General features: G+C 42.7%; 1 protein-coding gene across 3 annotated transcripts in view; it reads left to right on the forward strand.

The window, feature by feature from the left end:
• Nucleotides 1-21,199, forward strand: part of brsk2a (BR serine/threonine kinase 2a) — a 196,639-nt gene that overhangs the window by 130,681 nt on the left and 44,759 nt on the right. For all 3 annotated transcript variants that reach the window (XM_052060055.1, XM_052060056.1, XM_052060057.1), the window contains exon 5: nt 15,223-15,339. In XM_052060055.1, the coding sequence (XP_051916015.1) occupies nt 15,223-15,339 (117 nt within the window). The remainder of the gene's footprint in view (nt 1-15,222; nt 15,340-21,199) is intronic.

Below are 21,199 nucleotides of genomic sequence, written 5' to 3' on the forward strand. Positions count from 1 at the left end.
TGTGTCACGCACATCCTTCCATCAGTGTGCCTCCTGCCGAGAGAAGTAGAGCCGCACCGACTGGGGACGCAGATGCTGTGCGCTAAATGACCACGAGATAGATTTGTATATTTTTTTTATTTGCCGCTAGGGCAGTTCAAAGGAAACATTGTAATTGCATTGTTTTTCAAGTGAATATCACGGGTTGAATTTCTATTTGATTCCGTGCAGGTGACTTGTTTGATATGCTTTGCATACTTCATTTATCGTGAAAGCAATTACGTTCTGGCTGCTGCTGTTTAATAATTAAAGTTATGCCGGAGCAGTTCTAGACAGCAAAAACCTCTGCAAAAGGCTTTAGATCGGATGTTACTTATGTTATTGTGCAGGTAGGGTAGATTTAGTCTCGCATCATGAATAGTTAAGAATGGAATTAAGATTTAAAGCTTTAGTACGACTGATCTGTCTTGCCTTGGGCAAAGAAAGTCCAAATGACTAATTAGTGGGGGTAGTACGGATTAATCCAATTAGGATAAAGTACCTGACATCTAGTGCATGCACACAGGCAGATTATCACGAAGCTTTTGTGGTGAGATTCACCAGCAGATTTATTTGCCGTCGTCTTTTTTTCACTGGCTACTCAAATCCGCCCGATAACACTCTTGGAAAAAGATGCCTTGTAAGTCATCTTGAGGCGGATTCTCCCTCATTCCCCCTTCAATCCTCAATTAGAGGCAAACGCACAGGCAGGCGCAAGGAGTCCTCCTCATCTCGCTCGGCTAATGAGATCCCAGCAACCCCTCAATAAAAAAAGCATTTCCGCAATCATTTCTTCAATTTCTTCTTGACTGCACAGGAGACGCACGCAGACCATTAGAACTGCTGCCATTCCTATGTGACTCACCATGCGAGGGGGTGGGTGGTAGTGGGGCTAAACACATGCTGCCGAGCCCGCATCTGCACACCTGCTTTGGCTTCCTGCTTCTGTTGGCCGCCCACGTCATATTTCCAAATATCTCTTGCCATATATGAATCAACTGTGCAATTTGGACCAAAGAAGAATTGAGTGAATTTAAGTCCATTTTCAGGAATGTACTCCACAATGCTTGATTTATTAAGAGCTGCTAAATGGCAGTTCACATCTGGGATTGAGAATTACTATTTCCTATTACTGTATTTAAAAAGTATAATTAAAAAAAAAACTGCACGGGAGCAAGCTGTTGCAAGTTCCGCCTACAAACATGTTCTTCCACTCACAATTATCAGAGTGGCCATATAGATTTCTGATTAACAAGTAAAAACATTTGAGGCTATGGATGATATGTACAGTGTTTATAGTATTGTGTAGGTGGAAACCTTTCTTTTCTTTTTTTTCTGCTCCCTGCTGGAGCAGCCAGAAGTTCCACCAACACAGTGGTCTGGCATGTATTCATAAGTTGTCGACAGGTTCGCTCTCATACGCCAAAACGTAGTCGGCGACGAGGTACGGCAGTCACGTGCCAAACCATAATCGTCCACAGGTGGGTCCATGATGCCCAAGACCGTTGCGGAAATACGCAGGCTGTTCCCAGGGAAATTTTGCAGATTTCCCCGAAATTCCCAATGGCCACCGTGCCCCTGCACACACTCACACAGTGGTACCTCAATATACACACACACACACACACACACACACACACACACACACACACACACACACACACACACACACACACACACACACACACACACACACACACACACACACACACGCATACACACACACGCACACACACACACCACACACACACACACACACACACACACACACGCACACGCAGACACTTGTGTGTGTAATTTGTAAACGTGAAATGTGTGTGTGTGTGTGTGTTGTGCATTTGATTTGTTTTTTTTTTCTTGCTGAGCAAGAGCAGTTTTATACAATCTGGCTCCTACAGTTACTTTGTCTTACTTCCTATCACAACCCCAGAACACAACGTTTGTGTTCCAATATGAGCAGAAAGGCTTGTATTGTTTTTTTATTTTTTTGGTCAGTGTCACTGCTGTGAAGAGCCTCTGACAATCACTCCAAGGTCAAGAGATTCACAGCACACATTTTCGATGCTCCTCAGTCACTTTGTCTTCCCACACTGTCACATGTTGGTCATGCAGAGTTTTCCTCGACCGTGTTATGCATTTTCATGACTCTGAACCCCCAAACCAATTAGAGAAAAAGTCCTGCGACCCTCAATTAAGAAACCTCTGTAATATCTCACAATGTCTATTGTGGTCTGGATCATTGAGTCCATGCCAACATCAGGGACTGTTCCATGCCATATATGACATAGAGTGACTACCGTTCTCTTGGTAATTAGTATCATGATTTCTCTGTCTGGCATTTGCAAACGTGTACATATTCTATTTCACTTTTGATACCCTGCGCGCGAAGAGGAACAATCATCATTTAAGTGTGTAGTCGGGAAAGTCGTATTGAAATGCACTAGTGATACCGCGTGTCTTTTTGGTCCCAATTTTCGGTGTCGTCTTGTAATGTCTTTCTTTAACGTGTATTCAGCCACTGTCTTTTTTTTTATTCGTGGAGCTTTACTGTAATTATTTATGTGTTCATTCATATTTCAATACATTTCTCACTGTATTTAATGCTCTTGATATTTGACTAGGTAATAATACGACAAATCTTCCTGTATACCTGCACTGTTGCAACAAACGAAATTCCGAGCTGGTGCTCAGCAACTGATTGAAGTGGAGCCCACAGCCTTTTTGGAGAGCTTGTTTCTAATTGGGTCAAAAGAAACCTAAACTCTTTGAGAAGGAAATTAAAGATAAATTCAGAAGGATGACAGAAAGATGTGCTGTAGGCTGAAAGGGTGCGTTTCAAGTCATAATGATGTTAAAAGCTACACTCGTGTATGGTAATCGAACAGCATGGGTTCAGCTTTTAGTGTTAGCTTCAAGTGATACTGTATTACTGATGATGCATGCAGCTCAGAATACAACTTCAACTTTATTTGATTAAAAAAAGGCAACTATAATTGCAAAATTTGTCAAATACATAATATGACTTGCTTTTGGATGAGGAACAAACATTTTGGAAATTATAATATAGCATATTTTACATGCCATATTGTGCACCTTAAAACATTCAATTTTCTCAAAAGCTGCAAGTAAACCTTACCATCTGATGCGCCTTATATAATACTAGCTGGTTCGCCGCCCTCCGGGATGGCTCATCAGCTAGTTCCTGCGGAAGGCTGGTAAGGTGGGCCTTCGGCCCACAAAAGTGTTGTTGCTTGGTTCAACTTTTTGTTCATCTTCATTGCTTATCGCGAAAATAAAGAGATGTTTAGCTCTACTAAATAACTAACAATTTTATTGCAATGCTTGTGGGTAGACAACATTTTTTCGCTAAGATGCCCGCGCGTTCGTAGTGAGCCACTGCCTGAGCGGCGCAGTGGCGGCGCGCAGCGGCGCGGTGAAGTAGGTACGTTTTGAAAAGGGACAGACGGAAGGACAGACCGCGTGCGGGACGACGCGCAATATATATATAGATAATATATGGATCAATATTCTGATTTCATGGACATTTTTGGTCTTTTAAATGTTCCGTAAAGAACATTGATACTGCTGCAGCGGTTGTGAAAGCTCTCTCTCTCTCTCTCTCTCTGATAGATAGATAGACTATAGTATATTTACAGAGAGAGAGAGAGAGAGAGTATCTATCTATCTATCTATCTATCTATCTATCTATCTATCTATCTATCTATCTATCTATCTATCTATCTATCTATCTATCTATCTATCTATCTATCTATCTATCTATCTATCTATCTATCTATCTATCTATCTATCTATCTATCTATCTATCTATCTATCTATCTATCTATCTATCTATCTATCTATCTATCTATCTATCTATCTATCTATCTATCTATCTATCTATCTATCTATCTAGATAGCTGTATTGTACTGTATTGTATTTCGTGAATGCATTGCACAACCTCAGCCACTATGGAAGGTTCTATTTTATGCACCTTATAATGCAGTGCGTGCTATATCTAAAACTGTTTTAAAATAGGGCTTATACTCCAAAGCACCTTATAGTGCGGAAAAATCATAAGTATGGCAGAACTGTTTAGTTGAATGATCTCCATGAGGATGAGGCCAGTACCAAATGGTGTGTGCATGCGTGTGATCACAGGCAATGAGTGTTAGATTGCAAGAATTATGACAGATCCACTGTGATGTTAACCTTGCTGAGACGGCATGCAGATATACAACACATACAACTGGTACAACTCACCGCAGAGCTGTTATTGAATTCAACCACCATCAAACATGAATAATGTTGATGTTTTCTTTTTTTTTCCTGTGCTGTGTTTAGTTTCTTACCATCATATTTCATTCATTCAGTCTTTTCGAGTAGGCTACCAGCTTACATATTTCTGGTAGGCCACAGAGTAAGCATTTTTACATCAAGCTAAAAAAGCATTTTTGTGCAAGGCTTGCTGTATAGTTGAGATTACAGGAGGAAGGTGCTGTTGTGACACTTTAATATCTCATTAGGGAGACACTTTGTCACATTATCACATTACAGATACCCACCAACCAATAATTCTACATCCCTTGTGATGTACTTTGTTCTCTGACACTGTCAGTAAATGATTTCATTTGTGTCATGTTACTTGTTTGGATGCACCTCTTGAGGCTATTTCAGTTTCGCGTATGTTTGAGCTGTGATGACACACTGAATAAAACAATGTTTACGGGTCCTCCAGATCACAATTTAGTGTGCTTGTTTGTATCTTGAACGGATGGTCAGAGAGTACTTACAAATTCATGAGCTATTTGATGTATTGTTAAACACCAAAGAACTTTGGCCACCCTTTTGGGCAATACAGCCGTCAAAGCTATTTTAAAGTCAGACTTAAAGTTTTAAAACAAAGAAACTGGGGAGTGTTTGTTACACTGGTGTCACCGTAGGCTCTTAATGGATAAACTTAAGCCACCAAGCAAGGAGGTTTTATAATAAATACTCTTAAGAGATGAGAAAACAAACAAACAAACAGAAATCTATTAACCAAAACTCAAACCATTGGAAGTTTTGCAGAAAAAATGAATTAAATCATGCTTGTAGTGCTCGAGGATTTGATTTTTGAAACAGACAGATGGACAAGGTTTTATCATAATGATTATTAATTAATTTTAATTAAATTACCTCACGTACCGGGTTCAATTCCAGCTCCGGCCTCCCTGTGTGGAGTTTGCATGTTCTCGCCGGGCCTGCGTAGGTTTTCTCCGGGTGCTCCGGTTTCCTCCCACATTCCAAGAAAACATGCGTGGCAGGCTAATTGAACACTCTGAATTGTCCCTAGGTGTGGCTGTGAGCGTGGATGGTTGTTCGTCTCTGTGTGTCCTGTGATTGGCTGGCAACCGATTCAGGGTGTCCCCCGCCTACTGCCCGAAGACTGCTGGGATAGGCTCCAGCACCCTCTGTAACTGGCGCCAAGACTGAGTTGTTGGTTGCCATGACAACAACAAAAAATTATTTTAGCCTTGTTGTTTAGCTAAAGTATTTCATATTTCTATGTGAACTTTCATATTTGTTTTTCCTTAAATCCTCTGAATATGTTATTCGGAATGTTTGTTAAAAATCACTTCCGGGTCAAGTGTATCGCGAGGAATGAGAGAAAGATCGAGAAGACAACGGGAGACAGAGAGAGAGAGAGAGAGAGAGAGTCAGAACTACGATACCGTGTGATCTACGTGATTTATCGTTATTTGATCTACTTTCGGTTTACCAAGGTGCACACGGTATGTCATTTTGTGTTATTTATTTAATGTCCTGTTCAAGATATTATAATTTTGATTGTTGTTTGAAATGTGTTTTAGTTTTCACGGTGTTCCATGAATAAACGTTTTGGACATCAGTACGAGGCGTCATCCTTGACCGGGGTAGATACAGTGAAAACGTGTCCTCATCCATCCTTCTGGAGGCTTCGGCGCGCAGGTGCTTCCCCCACGGCAAGCTAAGCTATCGGCTTCGGCGCACATCACGTAGCAAGCTACGAGCTACATCGAGCGTCGTCGCACTCGACCCGCGTGCCACGCAGCTATCCACGAGCTACTTCGATCGTCGTCGCACTCAACCCGCAGCAAGCTACAGGCCTCAGCATGCATCGTCGCTCCTCAACCGGCAGTAAGGCAAGATTTCAACGCGCGACGGTGCTTCTCATCCTGTAGCAGCTAAAGGTTTCGGTGGACATTAACCAGAGTTGGCAAAGGCCTATACAGCTTCCAGTAGCTCACAAAGTAGATGGATAGAACATAGGCGAAGATTATCATAAATGAGAACTAATGAATGTGAGTTCTTGAATGTGTGAAAATATCTGTTGAATGTTTGACAAGCGCATCATTGTTATTATTGCTCTGTAAAACTCAGGTTCTGAAGTTTGAAAGCTCCAAAATGTCTCAATATAGTGACAGTCGATGTGATGAGATGCAAGAGCATGAAAATGTGGAAAGGGAGGCTGAGGCAAAAATAAGAAAATCCTCTCGTTTAAGACATTTGACACCTAAAATGCAGGAACTAAAGGAGAAAGAGTTCATTCAAAAGGAAGGCAAGTTGAATGTAACTTATGAGAAATGGAAAAGTCATGTTAGAGAAACCCGAAGAAAGTTAAAACAATGGTGCCCTGAGCAAGACATGTACGACATGATGGATGAAGTTGAGAAGCTAGAGGGTGAGATGAAAGAAATATACGACAGTGTCCGAAGCCGGACAACACCAAGTCAAGAATTACGGCGAAAAGTTGATTCATGTGTAGCGGCAACAGCAGACTTACTGCAAGTAATGAGAATCCGTCTAACAGAATATGAAGAAGATTTTGATGCTGTGGCAGAAAACGCAAAATTACACATGCTGCTAGATAACGAATATGCCAGGTCCATATATGGTTCCACCGCCTCCATTGTTACAGCACCCAGTGCCAAGCCTTCCGGGCACCCGTCCGAATCACCAAGCATTTCAGTTAAGCGGGCCGAAATGGCTGCTCTTCTGGCTGCGAAGGAAGCTGAGATTAACATGGAAGAGGCTATTGAAGCTCAACGTCAGCAGTGGAAAAAACTTGAAAATCAGAGAGACATGGAAGTAATTAAGGCACAGTTAGGTGTATATGAAGAAGAGGAAATTAAGGAAAGGAATGGTACGAGCAGTCCCGTACACACCAAAGAGAATGTTGCATGTCCTTCTTCTCACCATGCCCCACGTCACGAACAGCAAACTGTACAAAATGAGACAACCTTGGTTCAGATATTACAGGAATCATTAGCACTCAGTCGCCTTCCAAACCCAGAGCCTACAGTATTCTCAGGTGATCCTCTGAACTTTATAGAGTGGAGTACAAGCTTCAAAGCTCTGATAGAGAGGCGATGCTCAAACCCTGCAGATAGGTTGTTTTATTTACAAAAGTACATAGCAGGGGAGGCTAAATCTTCTCTTGAAGGCAGTTTTTATAGAAGAGATGAAGAAGCCTATCAGCAAGCATGGGATCGACTCAACACCAGATATGGTAATTCCTTCATTGTGCAGAGGGCTTTCAGAGAAAAACTCAACGGATGGCCAAAGATTGGTGGGAAGGAATATTTCAAATTGAGAGAATTCAGCGATTTCCTACAAACTTGTAGCAACGCTATGCCTTACATAAAGGGTCTGCAAGTTTTGAACGACTGTGAGGAGAACCAGAAAATGCTGGTGAAACTACCCGATTGGGTGACATCCAGGTGGAACCGTCATGTCACAGAGCAGCTAGATGAAGGTAAAGACTATCCAAGTTTCCATAACTTTGCAACATTTATATCTAAAGAGGCACGCATCGCTTGTAATCCGGTGTCGTCTCTATACGCATTAAGACAATCTACTGAGATGACAGTAAAGGGAGGTAGGCAATCAAAAGCAAACACATTTGCTACAAAGGTGAGGATCCAAGATCCGCAAACCTCTACAGCCGATCAAGACCCCAATGAAAACGATTTACGAGATGCCGAAAATCCAGGCATATGTTTATGCTGTGGAGAAGAACACTCTATACATAAATGTAAGAAGCTTATGAAAATGTCTTCAGAGGAAAAGAGAAAATACATCTATGAAAATAAGCTATGTTTTGCATGCCTGAGAAAGGGTCACAATTCTAAGGCATGTAGAAATAGAGCCATGTGTGGAGTATGCCTAAAGCGTCATCCAACCGCATTACATGAAGATCGTTCTCCAACGGAGACAGCCTCAGCACAGAACACCACTGAAGAAATCACATCCTCACTATCTTGTTGTGTCAAGGGAAGTGATGTTGTGAGTACATCAATGATTGTGCCCGTCTGGATCTCAGCACCTAACGCACCTGAGACAGAGACCCTAGCTTATGCGCTGTTGGACACACAAAGTAGCCACACGTTTGTTGATCAAGAATTGTGCGCAAAGCTTAAGGTAGACATGGACCCAGTTAAACTGAAACTCTCCACGATGATGGGAAAGGACTCAGTGATAAAAAGCGAAAGAGTTTGTGGACTTAAAGTAAGAGGATTTTCCTCAAATATTTCAATTGACCTACCTCCGGCCTACACAAGAGACTTCATTCCTCTTGACCGGACACATATTCCTACCTGCAAAACAGCCACTTCATGGAAACATCTTGTTAACATAACTCAAGAGATACCCCCACCAATGGATTGTGGCGTTGGATTATTGATTGGCTATGACTGCTCCCGAGCCTTGATTCCAAGAGAGGTCATTACTGGAGGTGACTACGAGCCTTACGCTGTCAAAACCGATCTTGGCTGGAGTATTGTGGGAGGAGTAGCACAATGCGTAAATGCAGGCGATGTGACTGGACTTTGTCTTCGAGTATCTGTCAAAGAGTTACCACCTGTAACACCATCAGCCATCATTAAAGCCCTTGAGTCTGATTTTGCAGACACAAAAGCAGGTGAAAAAAGCATATCTCAAGATGACATTCTCTTTCTGCAAATATTAAAAGGAGGCTTCCAACTAAATGAACACGGTCACCTCGAAATGCCACTTCCTTTCAAAGCACGACCTCACCTCCCAAACAATAAGGTCCTGGCTTTGGCACGACTGAAACAACTGAAAAGGAAGTTGGACAGAGATCACAAGTTCAAAGGTGACTATCTGAAGTTTATGGAGGGCATCATTAAAGATGGTGATGCAGAGAAAGTACACAACCCTGCAGACCATGCCTCCAGAGGCCTGAACGTGACAGGTCTCATCAACTCAAATTGGCTCACCGGTCCAAGGTTTTTATGGGAGAGAGATATAGCCATAAACGAGGTGACACCTGAGCTACTGGTGGGAGATCCGGAGGTGAGGATTGTACAAGTGTTAAAGACAGAAGCTGTAAGGCAATTTGACATTCAAGAGCTTCTGTCACGGATTTCAAAACGGGCAACAGCATTTAACGTCATTGCTCGCATCCAACGGCTAGCCAAGAGAATCAAAACCACAAAACCTGTAAACGTAGAAGAAAAAAGGCAAGCTACACTGACCCTTGTTAAACTGACACAAAAGGATGTCTTCCAAAAGGAGATGAGCATGCTTAGCGAGAAATCAGGAAAACTGCCTTGTAACCATCAACTTTATCAGCTTGACCCGTGCCTTCAAGACGCCATATTGAGAGTAGGAGGAAGACTCAGAAAAGCAGCTGTGTCGCTTGAATTAAAACACCCAGTAATACTCCCTAAAGACGGTGCTCTCACAAACCTCATTATTAGTCAACATCGCAACAAAATACAACATCAAGGCAGAGGACAAACTCTCAATGAGTTACGGAGTAATGGATTTTGGATTGTTGGTGGGAGTAAAGCTGTAGCTCAACACATCAGACGGTGTGTACAATGTAGAAGAATTCGCGCACCACCAGAGGAACAGCGGATGGCAGACTTACCCAGTGACCGGGTTGATGCAACACCACCATTCGCTTACTGTGGTATGGACTGCTTCGGCCCCTTCCACACCAAACGGGGAAGGAAGGAGCAAAAACGGTATGGCCTGCTCTTCACGTGTCTGTGCTCCAGGGCAGTGCTTATTGAAATTCTTGAAGATATGACAACCGATGCCTTCATCAATGCCTTGAGATGCTTTGTAGCTATCCGTGGAGCCGTTAGACATATAAGATCTGATCAAAACACTAATTTTGTGGGAGCAAGAAATGAGGTGGCAAAGGCGCTAAAAGAATTAAATCAAGAAAGATTAGCCTCCTACCTTGCAGACAAACAATGTGATTTTCAGATGAACATGCCACACTCTAGTCACACTGGCGGGGTATGGGAACGTCAAATCAGGACGGTGAGAAGTGTACTGAGCACGGTCTTGGCCCAAAGCGCTGGAAGGTGAAATGACTCTTCCCTAAGGACTTTCTTTTATGAAGCTATGTCCATTGTAAACAACCGGCCCTTAACTGTTGACAACATCAGTGATCCCGCAAGTTTGGAACCTCTCACGCCAAATCATTTGATTACAATGAAGTCTTCTTTACCACTTCCCCCACCTGGCAAGTTTATCCAGGAAGATCTCTACGCCAAAAAACGGTGGAGAAGGATTCAATATCTTTCCGAACAATTCTGGCACAGGTGGAAGAAGGAATACCTTGCAAACCTTACCCTGAGGCAACGATGGCTTACACCAAGGCGCAACATGGTAGTTGGTGATGTTGTGACCATCAAAGAGGATGATGTCCCTCGCAACGAATGGAAACATGCTAAGGTTATTGAAGCAAATCAAGATGATGACGGACTGGTGTGAAAGGTAACCGTACAGATAGGAGAACGAAAGTTGGGGAGAAAGCATCAGATGCTGTAAGTTAAGGTGTCAAATATTCAATATAGAATAGGTCATTTTTTTGGAATATGTAAATTCCATTGTTTGTTTGAATGACATTAAATTTGTCTCGTTTAAGGACACATCAGAACAAGGGTGAAATTACTGTTGATTATTTTCAAGGGTGTAAAGTATTTTTTCATTTACAAATGTTACTCCAACAGTAATTTGGTGGGAGTGTAACTGGCGCCAAGACTGAGTTGTTGGTTGCCATGACAACAACAAAAAATTATTTTAGCCTTGTTGTTTAGCTAAAGTATTTCATATTTCTATGTGAACTTTCATATTTGTTTTTCCTTAAATCCTCTGAATATGTTATTCGGAATGTTTGTTAAAAATCACTTCCGGGTCAAGTGTATCGCGAGGAATGAGAGAAAGATCGAGAAGACAACGGGAGACAGAGAGAGAGAGAGAGAGAGAGAGTCAGAACTACGATACCGTGTGATCTACGTGATTTATCGTTATTTGATCTACTTTCGGTTTACCAAGGTGCACACGGTATGTCATTTTGTGTTATTTATTTAATGTCCTGTTCAAGATATTATAATTTTGATTGTTGTTTGAAATGTGTTTTAGTTTTCACGGTGTTCCATGAATAAACGTTTTGGACATCAGTACGAGGCGTCATCCTTGACCGGGGTAGATACACCCTCCGTGACCCTAGTCAGGATGAAGTGGTTCGGAAGATGAATGAATGAATGAATAAATTACCTAACCAGTTATTTGATGAAATTAATACAAAGTACATATTAAATCTAAATGTGTTTTCTTGTCATTGTAATTTTAATTCTGTTATTTATAATTAACGAATTAACCGGTTACCGTTACACAAAGAAATACAAATGATTTAAAAATACAGTTTAACTCTATTCAATTGTTTATTTTACTTTGCTCATACAAATAGCCCATATGAGGGAAAATGGCCAATTGATGCAACAAAGGTTACAGGACACACTGTGGTGTTTGAAATTATCGAGCAGGCTGTAAGTGACCTGCAGGCCACAGTTTGACAACCCTGTTTTATTTATTTATTTTATTCACATTTTCTTTCGCCGGTCAAGATACAGTTCTACCCCAATGGTAATATGACATAATTGTCATCATACTGTAGTACACAACATTAGTTTCCTTTCTATTCTAGCCTATTTTTAAGATAGCAAGATCCAGATTGATATCATATAGACACATCAAAAGAGTATTAATCTCGGACTGCTCCAACTGCTGGGACTGCTTCCACTTGCTGTCGAAGGAAAATGACATCACAATGCCAAAGGGCTAAGGTCACGACCTATTACGGCTCACCCGTTTTCTGCATTTTGTCATGTGATGTTCGCAAGCTATTATTTTACAGAACATTTTTCACTTGACTCCCCTTTTATGTTGGAAAGGGACAAGCGACTAAATTGCACACTGAGCCAATTTACACTGAATGCAGTATGAAAGCGGCTAAAGCGTGCCAGTGTGATGCAAAACCACCTGACAGCTAATCCCTCAAGATAGGGAACAAGCTGCACAGCATCTGATGCCATATGAGGTTAAATGTCTGCTGTGATGTTGCAATGTCCAAAGGCAAATGTGTACAGATGTTCTCCTTCCGACATCATTTGTTTCAAGTGGTGAAAGTATACTTGGTGACATTCTGATGAATTTCTGTACATTTCTGTCTCATTGCCAAAAGTGTCAAGGTTGGAGGGGGCTGAGGGGGGCTGTGCATCAACCAGCGGAGGGCTGGGGTGGGTTGCCATTCCCAAACCATGTGCAGGTAGTCTGCGAGTTAACTAGACCTGATGAGTGCAGCACGGAAGCCACTGCCAACTTCCGTTTATACAGCAACCCCTCAACATACATATTGACAGAATGCATTTTTCTGGAGTCAACCAACAGTCTCCTCCTCCTTGGTTCATCTCCATGACATTTTGCAACTAGTAAACCGTGTAGTCTTGTCATGCCCTGTTTAGTGTTTAGAACGATTGCGTGGTTTCAAATGAGAAGATAGAAAGACAACAACATCTAAAAATATTGACTGAGATACAGTTCAGTGAAAGATGGTGTACGCTAGGGGTGGGCGATATAGCCTCAAAATAATAACACAATATTTCTGACATTATAGTGAAAAAGGTAAATCAATACTGAGCAATATATGTGTGAACGCTGCTTCAGAACAACAGCCTTTTTATTGAAAACATTTTTTCGGCCACCTTTCTATTCCATTCATTCATTCATTCATCTTCCGAGCCGCTTGATCCTCACTAGGGTCGCGGGGGGTGCTGGAGCCTATCCCAACTGTCTTCGGGCAGTAGGCGGGGGACACCCTGAATCGGTTGCCAGCCAATCGCAGGGCACACAGAAACGAACAACCATTCGCACTCACACTCACACCTAGGGACAATTTAGTGTTCAATCAGCCTGCCACGCATGTTTTTGGAATGTGGGAGGAAACCGGAGCACCCAGAGAAAACCCACGCAAGCCCGAGCCAACATTGTTACTCATGCAAAACAACGTGCAGAGTTCTGGTGCGAGGCAATGAATGACGGAATACATCAATGATAATAATAATAATACATTTTATTTATAAGCGCCTTCAAGACACCCAAGGACACTTTACAATCAGACAAAAACAATTGAACACAGTATGGGTTGAGCAGCGGCAGCCAGACACGCCACCGTTCACTCAACCCCGAAAGTTGGAAGAAACCACAAGGGAGGGAGAGGGGGAGGAAAAAAAACACGGTCGAATTATCCTAATTTTGAGGATAGTTTGAGCCACTCCCTGACAGTGTAATTTTTGCAATATTTTAAATAACATACTGTGAATGTTGTAGAAGTTTTATATACGGAACAACCCTGGCGTACACAACAACATAAGTTAAAAAACCCGAGTGCGTTTGCTTTTAAGTCAGTATGTGTTATCCTCAAGGTCTGTACAACCTAGTGGTGACTAAAACCTCTTCGTGAACATTTGCTACTCATTAGGGGTGTTCATACGGCAACATTTGCTCCAGTGTAGCCCCTGAAAACAGCTTAAACTGAAGCAAATTTAACTCTGCTCAAGGAGGTGGTTTAAAAATTTGCTCCAGAGCAAATGCTCCTTTGCAGGGAGAGTAGCCTCGCTACACATGAGAAGGGTTGATTACACATGGCTAGAATGCGTTGCTTTCGTGCTCTGTTGTACTTCCGTCATATTTCCTTTTGTAGGAGACTGGACTGTCTTGGAGTTGATTGTGTAGTTTGTTCCTCTGTTGTGTGTTCACATCCCCCCTCACCCCCATAGAATGTATTTTGTGATTTCCACGCTTGATTTTCTGTTTGGCGTGTCTGTTTGGAGTGTCATTGAAGTCATCGTTGATTTACGTTTTCGGGGGCAGTCATTGAACGCCTCTTGAGCAGAAGGCACGGAGACCAAGAAGGAGGTCCCTGTACAGGAGTTGTGTATTTGTTTTAAAAAGAACCAACACAACAGCTCTTTGTTTTCTATCGTTTTGCACATCTGCAGAAACTGCTGTGTTAACGCAAGTGGGGCTGCATCGGAGCTGCACCGGGGTTAACACTCTCAGGGGCTTTGTACGTGTGAGCACTCTACAAAATTTGCTTCGGTGTATCGCAACAAAATACATCTGTGCAGCACCGGAGCAAATGTGTGCCATGTGAACAGCCCTAGAGGCTGGCTCAATCCTGAACATTTAATTCTTCAAATTAAAATCCTTCATTTGTAGGTCCAAATGACGGATTAGATACAAATGTTAATGTTACAGCTGGTTTTCAGCATTTACCTTTGCTAATAAGGCCGGGTTCCTTTATAATGTACAGTAATTCCTGTAATAATTTTACTCTTTAAACAGCTGTCCAATTTAACGCAGCAGTGGAATAACACAAGCCGGATAATATTTTTTTTTGTCTTTTTTTTTCGGTGGTCTCTTTCAGTGAAGGTAATAGGACCCCCTTGCGGTGTTTAGTGATAATAAATGGCAGCTAATGAACTTCACCTCTGTGGCAGGCTCCCCTTGGTGTGCTTTACTCGGCCAGTTTGCTGATGGCTGTCTGCGAGATGAAAGGAATGGGATTCATGGAGGAGTGGGAAGGGAAATGGGAGAAGAAAAGGGCACAGTAGGGGGCTGTCACACCGTGTAGCACTCCGGCCTTGAGGTGAGAGCCTCTGGTTTGTACATGAGTTAAATGAAAGGAGCAGGTGATGCAGCAAGCAGGGGTCTGTGCGCTACAGGGTGAGGGTGCTGAGTTGCAAGAATGGACGTGACCCTCTGGTGTTTGTTCAACCGCCTTCGTCCCTTCACCTTTACTTGCCTGTGAATTGTGTTCATGTCTCATTAACTTCGGCATGCTTCCGTCTGTCTTGTTTCAGCCACAGGGATCTGAAGCCAGAGAACCTGTTGCTAGATGAAAAGAATAACATCAGGATAGCAGATTTTGGTATGGCCTCTCTTCAGGTTGGAGACAGTCTTTTGGAAACCAGCTGCGGGTGAGTACTTTAGAAAATATTCTCATGCATGCTTCCAAATGAACATAGAAGGGTTGCAGAGATGCAAACTGACGTTTGGAGGTGCCGCGTATTGTGCCTTTTCCTTGGTGCTGTGTTCTCTAAGCCGACGTTTTGTGGCTGGTTGAGCTCTTGAGGATGGACAGAGGGTCTGTCTCACAGTGTGCCAGGGGTGCGTGCAGGGCCAGGGCCATGGCCACACATTAATGTCTCCCCGCATCAATTTGGGATTTTATGATGTGCTAGTCACGACCATGCTGGACCCATCAATACCACAATGACTGCAATGAAGTGGAAAAGTCACTTTCAAAGTAGGAGGACGCCACACAAATTTTAATGAACCCCAAAGTGTAGTGACAAGTGTGCAAGCTCAGTGCTACAAAAATAAAACCGTAACACCGGCTTTATTTCACGTTTGGTCCATAAAGGAGCTGCACTGATATGTCAAGAACGTAAACACAGATGTAAATATCATGAAATACAGTACAGGTACATGAACAGTAGCCTCTCCAAGCTTCAACACAGCTCTTCAGCCCCCCCCCCCCCTCCACAGCCCCCCAATTATTTGTCCCACGAGGAGAATTAACCATAATCAATTGTGCATGCAATGTTTTATCCAGGTGGTCCAGTGGTTAGCACATCGACCTCACAGTGCAAACGCATTTCAAGTCAATTCCAGCTCTGGCCTCCCTTGTGTGGTTGTGTTCTCCCGGTTTCACTCTGGCTGTGTGGCATGTTCTCCCCGGCCTGCGTGGGGTTTCTCTGGGTTCTCCGGCTTCCTCCCACATTCCAAAAGCATGCATGGCAGGCTGATTGAACTCTCAAAATTGTCCCTGGGTGTGAGTGTGTGCGTGGATGGTTGTTCGTGTCTGTGTGCCCTGTGATTGGCTGGCAACCGGATCAGGGTGTCCCCTCCCTACTGCCCGGAGACCGTTGGGTGAGGCTCCAGCACCCCCCGCGACCCTTGTGAGGATAAGCGGATTGGAAAATGGATGGATGTATGGATGGATGTTTTATCCAACCAATCATCTGTGCTTCCATGTTCTCGACTCCTTCGCCAATTTCAAGGTCAAAGGGAGCTGGAGCTTATCCAACGATTCCCACTCACACTGTCGCTGAATCAGAAGTGAGCCCATTGGTTTGTGACCATTCGAATACCCTGAGCATTGTTCAAAATAACGTGATATTTGCTGAATTTCAAATATGTGGCTTGGCTCAATTAAGGTTGAAAATCACTGCCATGGATGTATGGCACGGAGGAATGGATGGATGGATGGATTGAAGGCCATGTGAAACGATTGCTGTTTTCGAACTGTTCCTAAAGGAATCACCTCACAAAGCTAGATATCTAGTCAAGATTTGCTCACTAATAAAGTTATTTTTTAATTAACATGTGAAATGGAAAAAGAAGAAAGATTAAGCTTATAAAAGCAACATTTGCAGCCATAGTTTCAAACCTCATTCCCCTCACCCATTTCCCACGCACACGGTAATTAATATACAACACTGATGATATGTGACCACGTATCGTGATACGCCATACCTCACCACGAAATACCACTTTTATTCCCTGTGCCACGTTGATTTGGGTGTTTTTAAATCGTAAGGGTATGGATGGTTTGTGACACAAAGGTGAAACCGATCCGTTTGTTCGCAACAGCATTGCGCCAAGTGATTGGAGTCACGGTGGCCCATTAAGCTACATCAAAATTGGGATCATTTATCCACCTGTTGCGCTGAGTGCTCAAATAAACAGTGTCACTCTGGCTGTGTGGAAAAAGTAACACCGCAAAATAATCCCCGTTTTTAATAAACGTGCGTGCGTGTGTGTGTGTGTGTGTGTGTGTGTGTGTGTGTGAGAGAGAAACAGAGGAGACAGTGAAGCAGCGCAAGTGAATATTGCTGATTGTATTTAAAACCCTTATATTATGTTAAGGGTCAATTTGACCCGTTTCAGTTTTTGTGGTGACCAAAGCAGTGGATATGCTTTCTTTTTCTTCATGAAATTTAGTGACTTTTCCTCATCTAGGGCCATGAACTGGTGTGTAAAATCTGGACACTCTGATGTGTAGTGGGATGTCTGTGCACATTTTGCATACAAATATGATGTTGGGGTCATTTTGACCCAGACACTTTAAACAAACACACGTGAATGATTTATCGAGTCAGCTAAAACTATCGTGTCCATTTTGTTTTGTCAATATAATAACTAACCTGAGAGGTACGTGTCTTTGTTCCTCTTCTCTTCAGTTCTTTTAATGCCTCTTGATGATACTGGTGTTTTTGTTGGAATATAAATGCAAAGAAAGCCCCGAAAAGCTGAAGAAAATTACACCAGATATTTGATCAAATTCAGTCACCTTGTAAGGTGACTGAGGTTTCACATAGAGAAGACAGCCAGTAGTAGTGCGAGAAAGCTTTGATTCAATTCAAACTTGAATGACTTCAGAGGCGTTTGACATGACAGTGTACAGTGACTAATGTGTTTGCAGTACATGTAAACGATAATTCCCTGATGAGGAAGAATATTCCCTCAGTGCTTACATCACGTGACACCAGGCATGCAAGCCCTGTGGCATCTGTTCCAACCTCAGCCCTAATTCTGCTCAGATTATCCCGCCAACCGAAACCAGACACTCTTAAACACACGCAACATTAAAACAACTGATAAGGTTTTGTTTGTTCATCTCTGGCCTATACGTACATTACAGGTATGTACTATGAAAAAGTATTTGCCTCCTTCTCAAATTCTTATTTACATTTACTTGGTCCTGGGTGAAAATGTAATTTCACATATTTTCAGAAAGCTGAGTTAATATTTACTGACCACACCCAACACAGGTCTGATTACTTCCAGACCTTTTTAATCATGAATACATTTTTTTTTAAAAACTGTCCGGCAAAATGAAGTTGGCATAAAGATCTCAAGAAACTGCAACCAAATGCCATGATCCAAAGAAATTCAAGAACAGGTGAGAAATAAAGTAATAGGAATCAGTCAGTCCAGAAAGGGTCAAAAGCCATCCCTAAAACTTTTGGACATCATCAAACTATGGTTCAAGCGGATACCCACTTATGGAAAAAAAACAGGAACTGTGGTAAACAGCCGGCCATCAGAAATGACCCGAAGAGCACAGCGACAAAAACAATTCTGACCAAAAACATCATCTTACTTTTGTGGGGGGGGGGGGGAAGAATGATTTACTAGACATAAGAAAATTTTTATAGACCAGGGGTGGCCAACCAGTCAGGGACTAAGAGCCATTATTTTTTACGCGCACACGCACGCGCGCACACACACACACACACACACACACACACACACACACACACACACACGCACGCACACACACACGAACACACGTATACACACACATGCGCATACGCAGGCATGCGCATGTGATGAGCGAAAGCCGGAACTTCACTGAACACGAGCAAAATCGACACACACACAAACATTCCCCCCCACCCCCCAATTCCTCCTCCCAACGCCTGATTTGGAAATAGTCTGCTGGCTCCGGGTCGATCGCATTGACGTATTGGGCACCTCTACCTTTAAAGCTGACTAGCTTAGCACTTTGCGCTGAGCACCGTTGTTTGCGCATAAGCGGTAGTTCAGTTGTCATGATTGGATACCCTGTATGTCAATCCACTGATTCAGTTATCATCTCATTGGTTGCCTTGTATGTCAATCAAGTAATGGGATTGATTATAGGCTGACGTAGTTAGGTGTATGTATTTAGCGCTGTTGTTTGAATGGCAGCGCCACTGCCTAGACGTTTTCGACGCTTGTCATGTGAAAGCCCGGGAGCCGCATTGAACCAGCCAAAGAGCCGCACGCGGCTAGCGAGCCGCAGGTCGGCCACCCCTGTTATAGACAGATTAGACGAAAGATCAACATATTACAAAGTGTGTGTTTTGTGACATCTGGTGTAAATAACGGCATTTCAGAAAAATCATGACATCCCATGTGGTTCAAACCATCAGTCCATCTGCGGATGTTCCCCGCATTCTAGACCTTCATATTGATTGCTCATGTTTCCCTGAGTGCGGACATGACATGTTTTAATGAAACACATTTATCTGGCCCCCTGGTGCCATTCAGCAGACTGGCACACATGTATTACTTTTGCCACTGGTAATAGAGGCTGTAGATGATACTGGTTCCATGTAGATTTGGGGAGTCTCTAAACACATACATTAATGCAGAGATGGTAGATGAGCGGAAGCGTGGACAAGTGCATACATGCAGTATCTGCACGCATTTGTCCGCACAAGCCCAGTTCGTCAGCGCTTCCTGTTGGTTTGTAGACATTCAGCAATTTGTTTTCGAAAAATGGCACACTAGTTTAAATTCAAACTGCAAATACTTACAGTAAGTGCTCTGAGAACAGATTACCATTACGTACAAATATATTATTATATTTTATTATATCGCTTGGATCAGGAAAATGTCCGTTTATTCATGTTTAGATTTCATTCATTATTAATCTATCCAGCATGAAAGATCACACTGTTTTTTTACTTTTTCTTTTTTTTTTAATGACGGTGTAAGTTTCATGGGGATCTACAATGTGGATTTGCCACGACAAATGCAAATCATTACTCTTTGGGTTGAACATTTATGTTGGTAATCTTTGCAATATCATTCACTAGACACTTGATTGGGCGTAACCGTATAAACGTGTCTCACTTCAAAAAAAGCCAATAATGTTTTGTTTTAAATCAAGCATGAATTAAGGGGCATGGATGCTATACTGTCTTGTTTTATATCCATCCATCCATCCATCATCTACCGCTTATCCGGGGCCAGGTCGCGGGGGCAACAGCTTTAGCAGGGAAGCCCAGACTTCCCTCTCCCTAGCTACTTCGTCCAGCTCTCCCCGGGGGATTCCGAGTCCTTCCCAGGCAAGCTGGGTGACATAGTCTCTCCAGCGTGTCTTCCTCGGGGTCTCGTCCCGGTGGGGCATGACCGGAACACCTCACCGGGGAGGCGCTCAGGAGGCATCCGAATCAGATGCCCAAGCCACCTCATCTGGCTCTGTTTTATTTCCATTTTTGTTTTATAAAAATGTGACAACTCAACTCAAAGCTCAATATTATACTGTGCAGTTCTGTAAATTACAAGTAAATAATTTATTGAGAATTTAACAATATAACAACATTAATTTAACAATTAATTTTATATTTACTGTGGCCGACTGGTTAGTACATCTGTCTCACAGTACAGATGTCCTGGGTTTGATCCCGGCCTTGGGCTACATGTGTGGAGTTCGCATGTGTCTCCCGGTGCCTGAGTGAGTTTCTCCGGGTACTCTAGTTTACTCCCACATTCCAAAAACATGCAGGGTAGGTTGATTGAACACTCTAACATGTCACTCTATGTGATTGTGAGTGCGAATGGTTGTTTCTCTATGTATGTGCCCTGTGATTGGAAGACAGCTGGGATAGGCTCCACTGCAGCATGCCCACGACCCTCGCGAGGATAAGCAGGTCTGATAAGGGCTGGATGGATGGCTATTTCCTGTATATCACTGTAATAGTGTCAAGATGTCAAAAGCTCATCTCTGTGAAGACAAAAATTGTCAACTCTTCAACCTAATGTGGAAGTGATTGAAAAGATGGAGTGCGTGAAAAACCTTAAATGTAAAATCATGTTTCTCAACCTTTTTAAATGCTTACCAATACTTTCTGTCTCTGAAGAGAAATGACTCATGTCCCTGTCGCAAACGGCATACAAAGCTACGGCAGATCTCAGGCTTGTTTTACCCGCACTCATCTGCATAATGTACTGATGCACTTACAATCAAGAAAGCTGAATTCGTATGGGCTCATGTGTCAA

This window comes from Hippocampus zosterae, chromosome 3 (genome assembly GCF_025434085.1).
Source record: "Hippocampus zosterae strain Florida chromosome 3, ASM2543408v3, whole genome shotgun sequence".
Classification (NCBI taxonomy): Eukaryota; Metazoa; Chordata; class Actinopteri; order Syngnathiformes; family Syngnathidae; genus Hippocampus; species Hippocampus zosterae.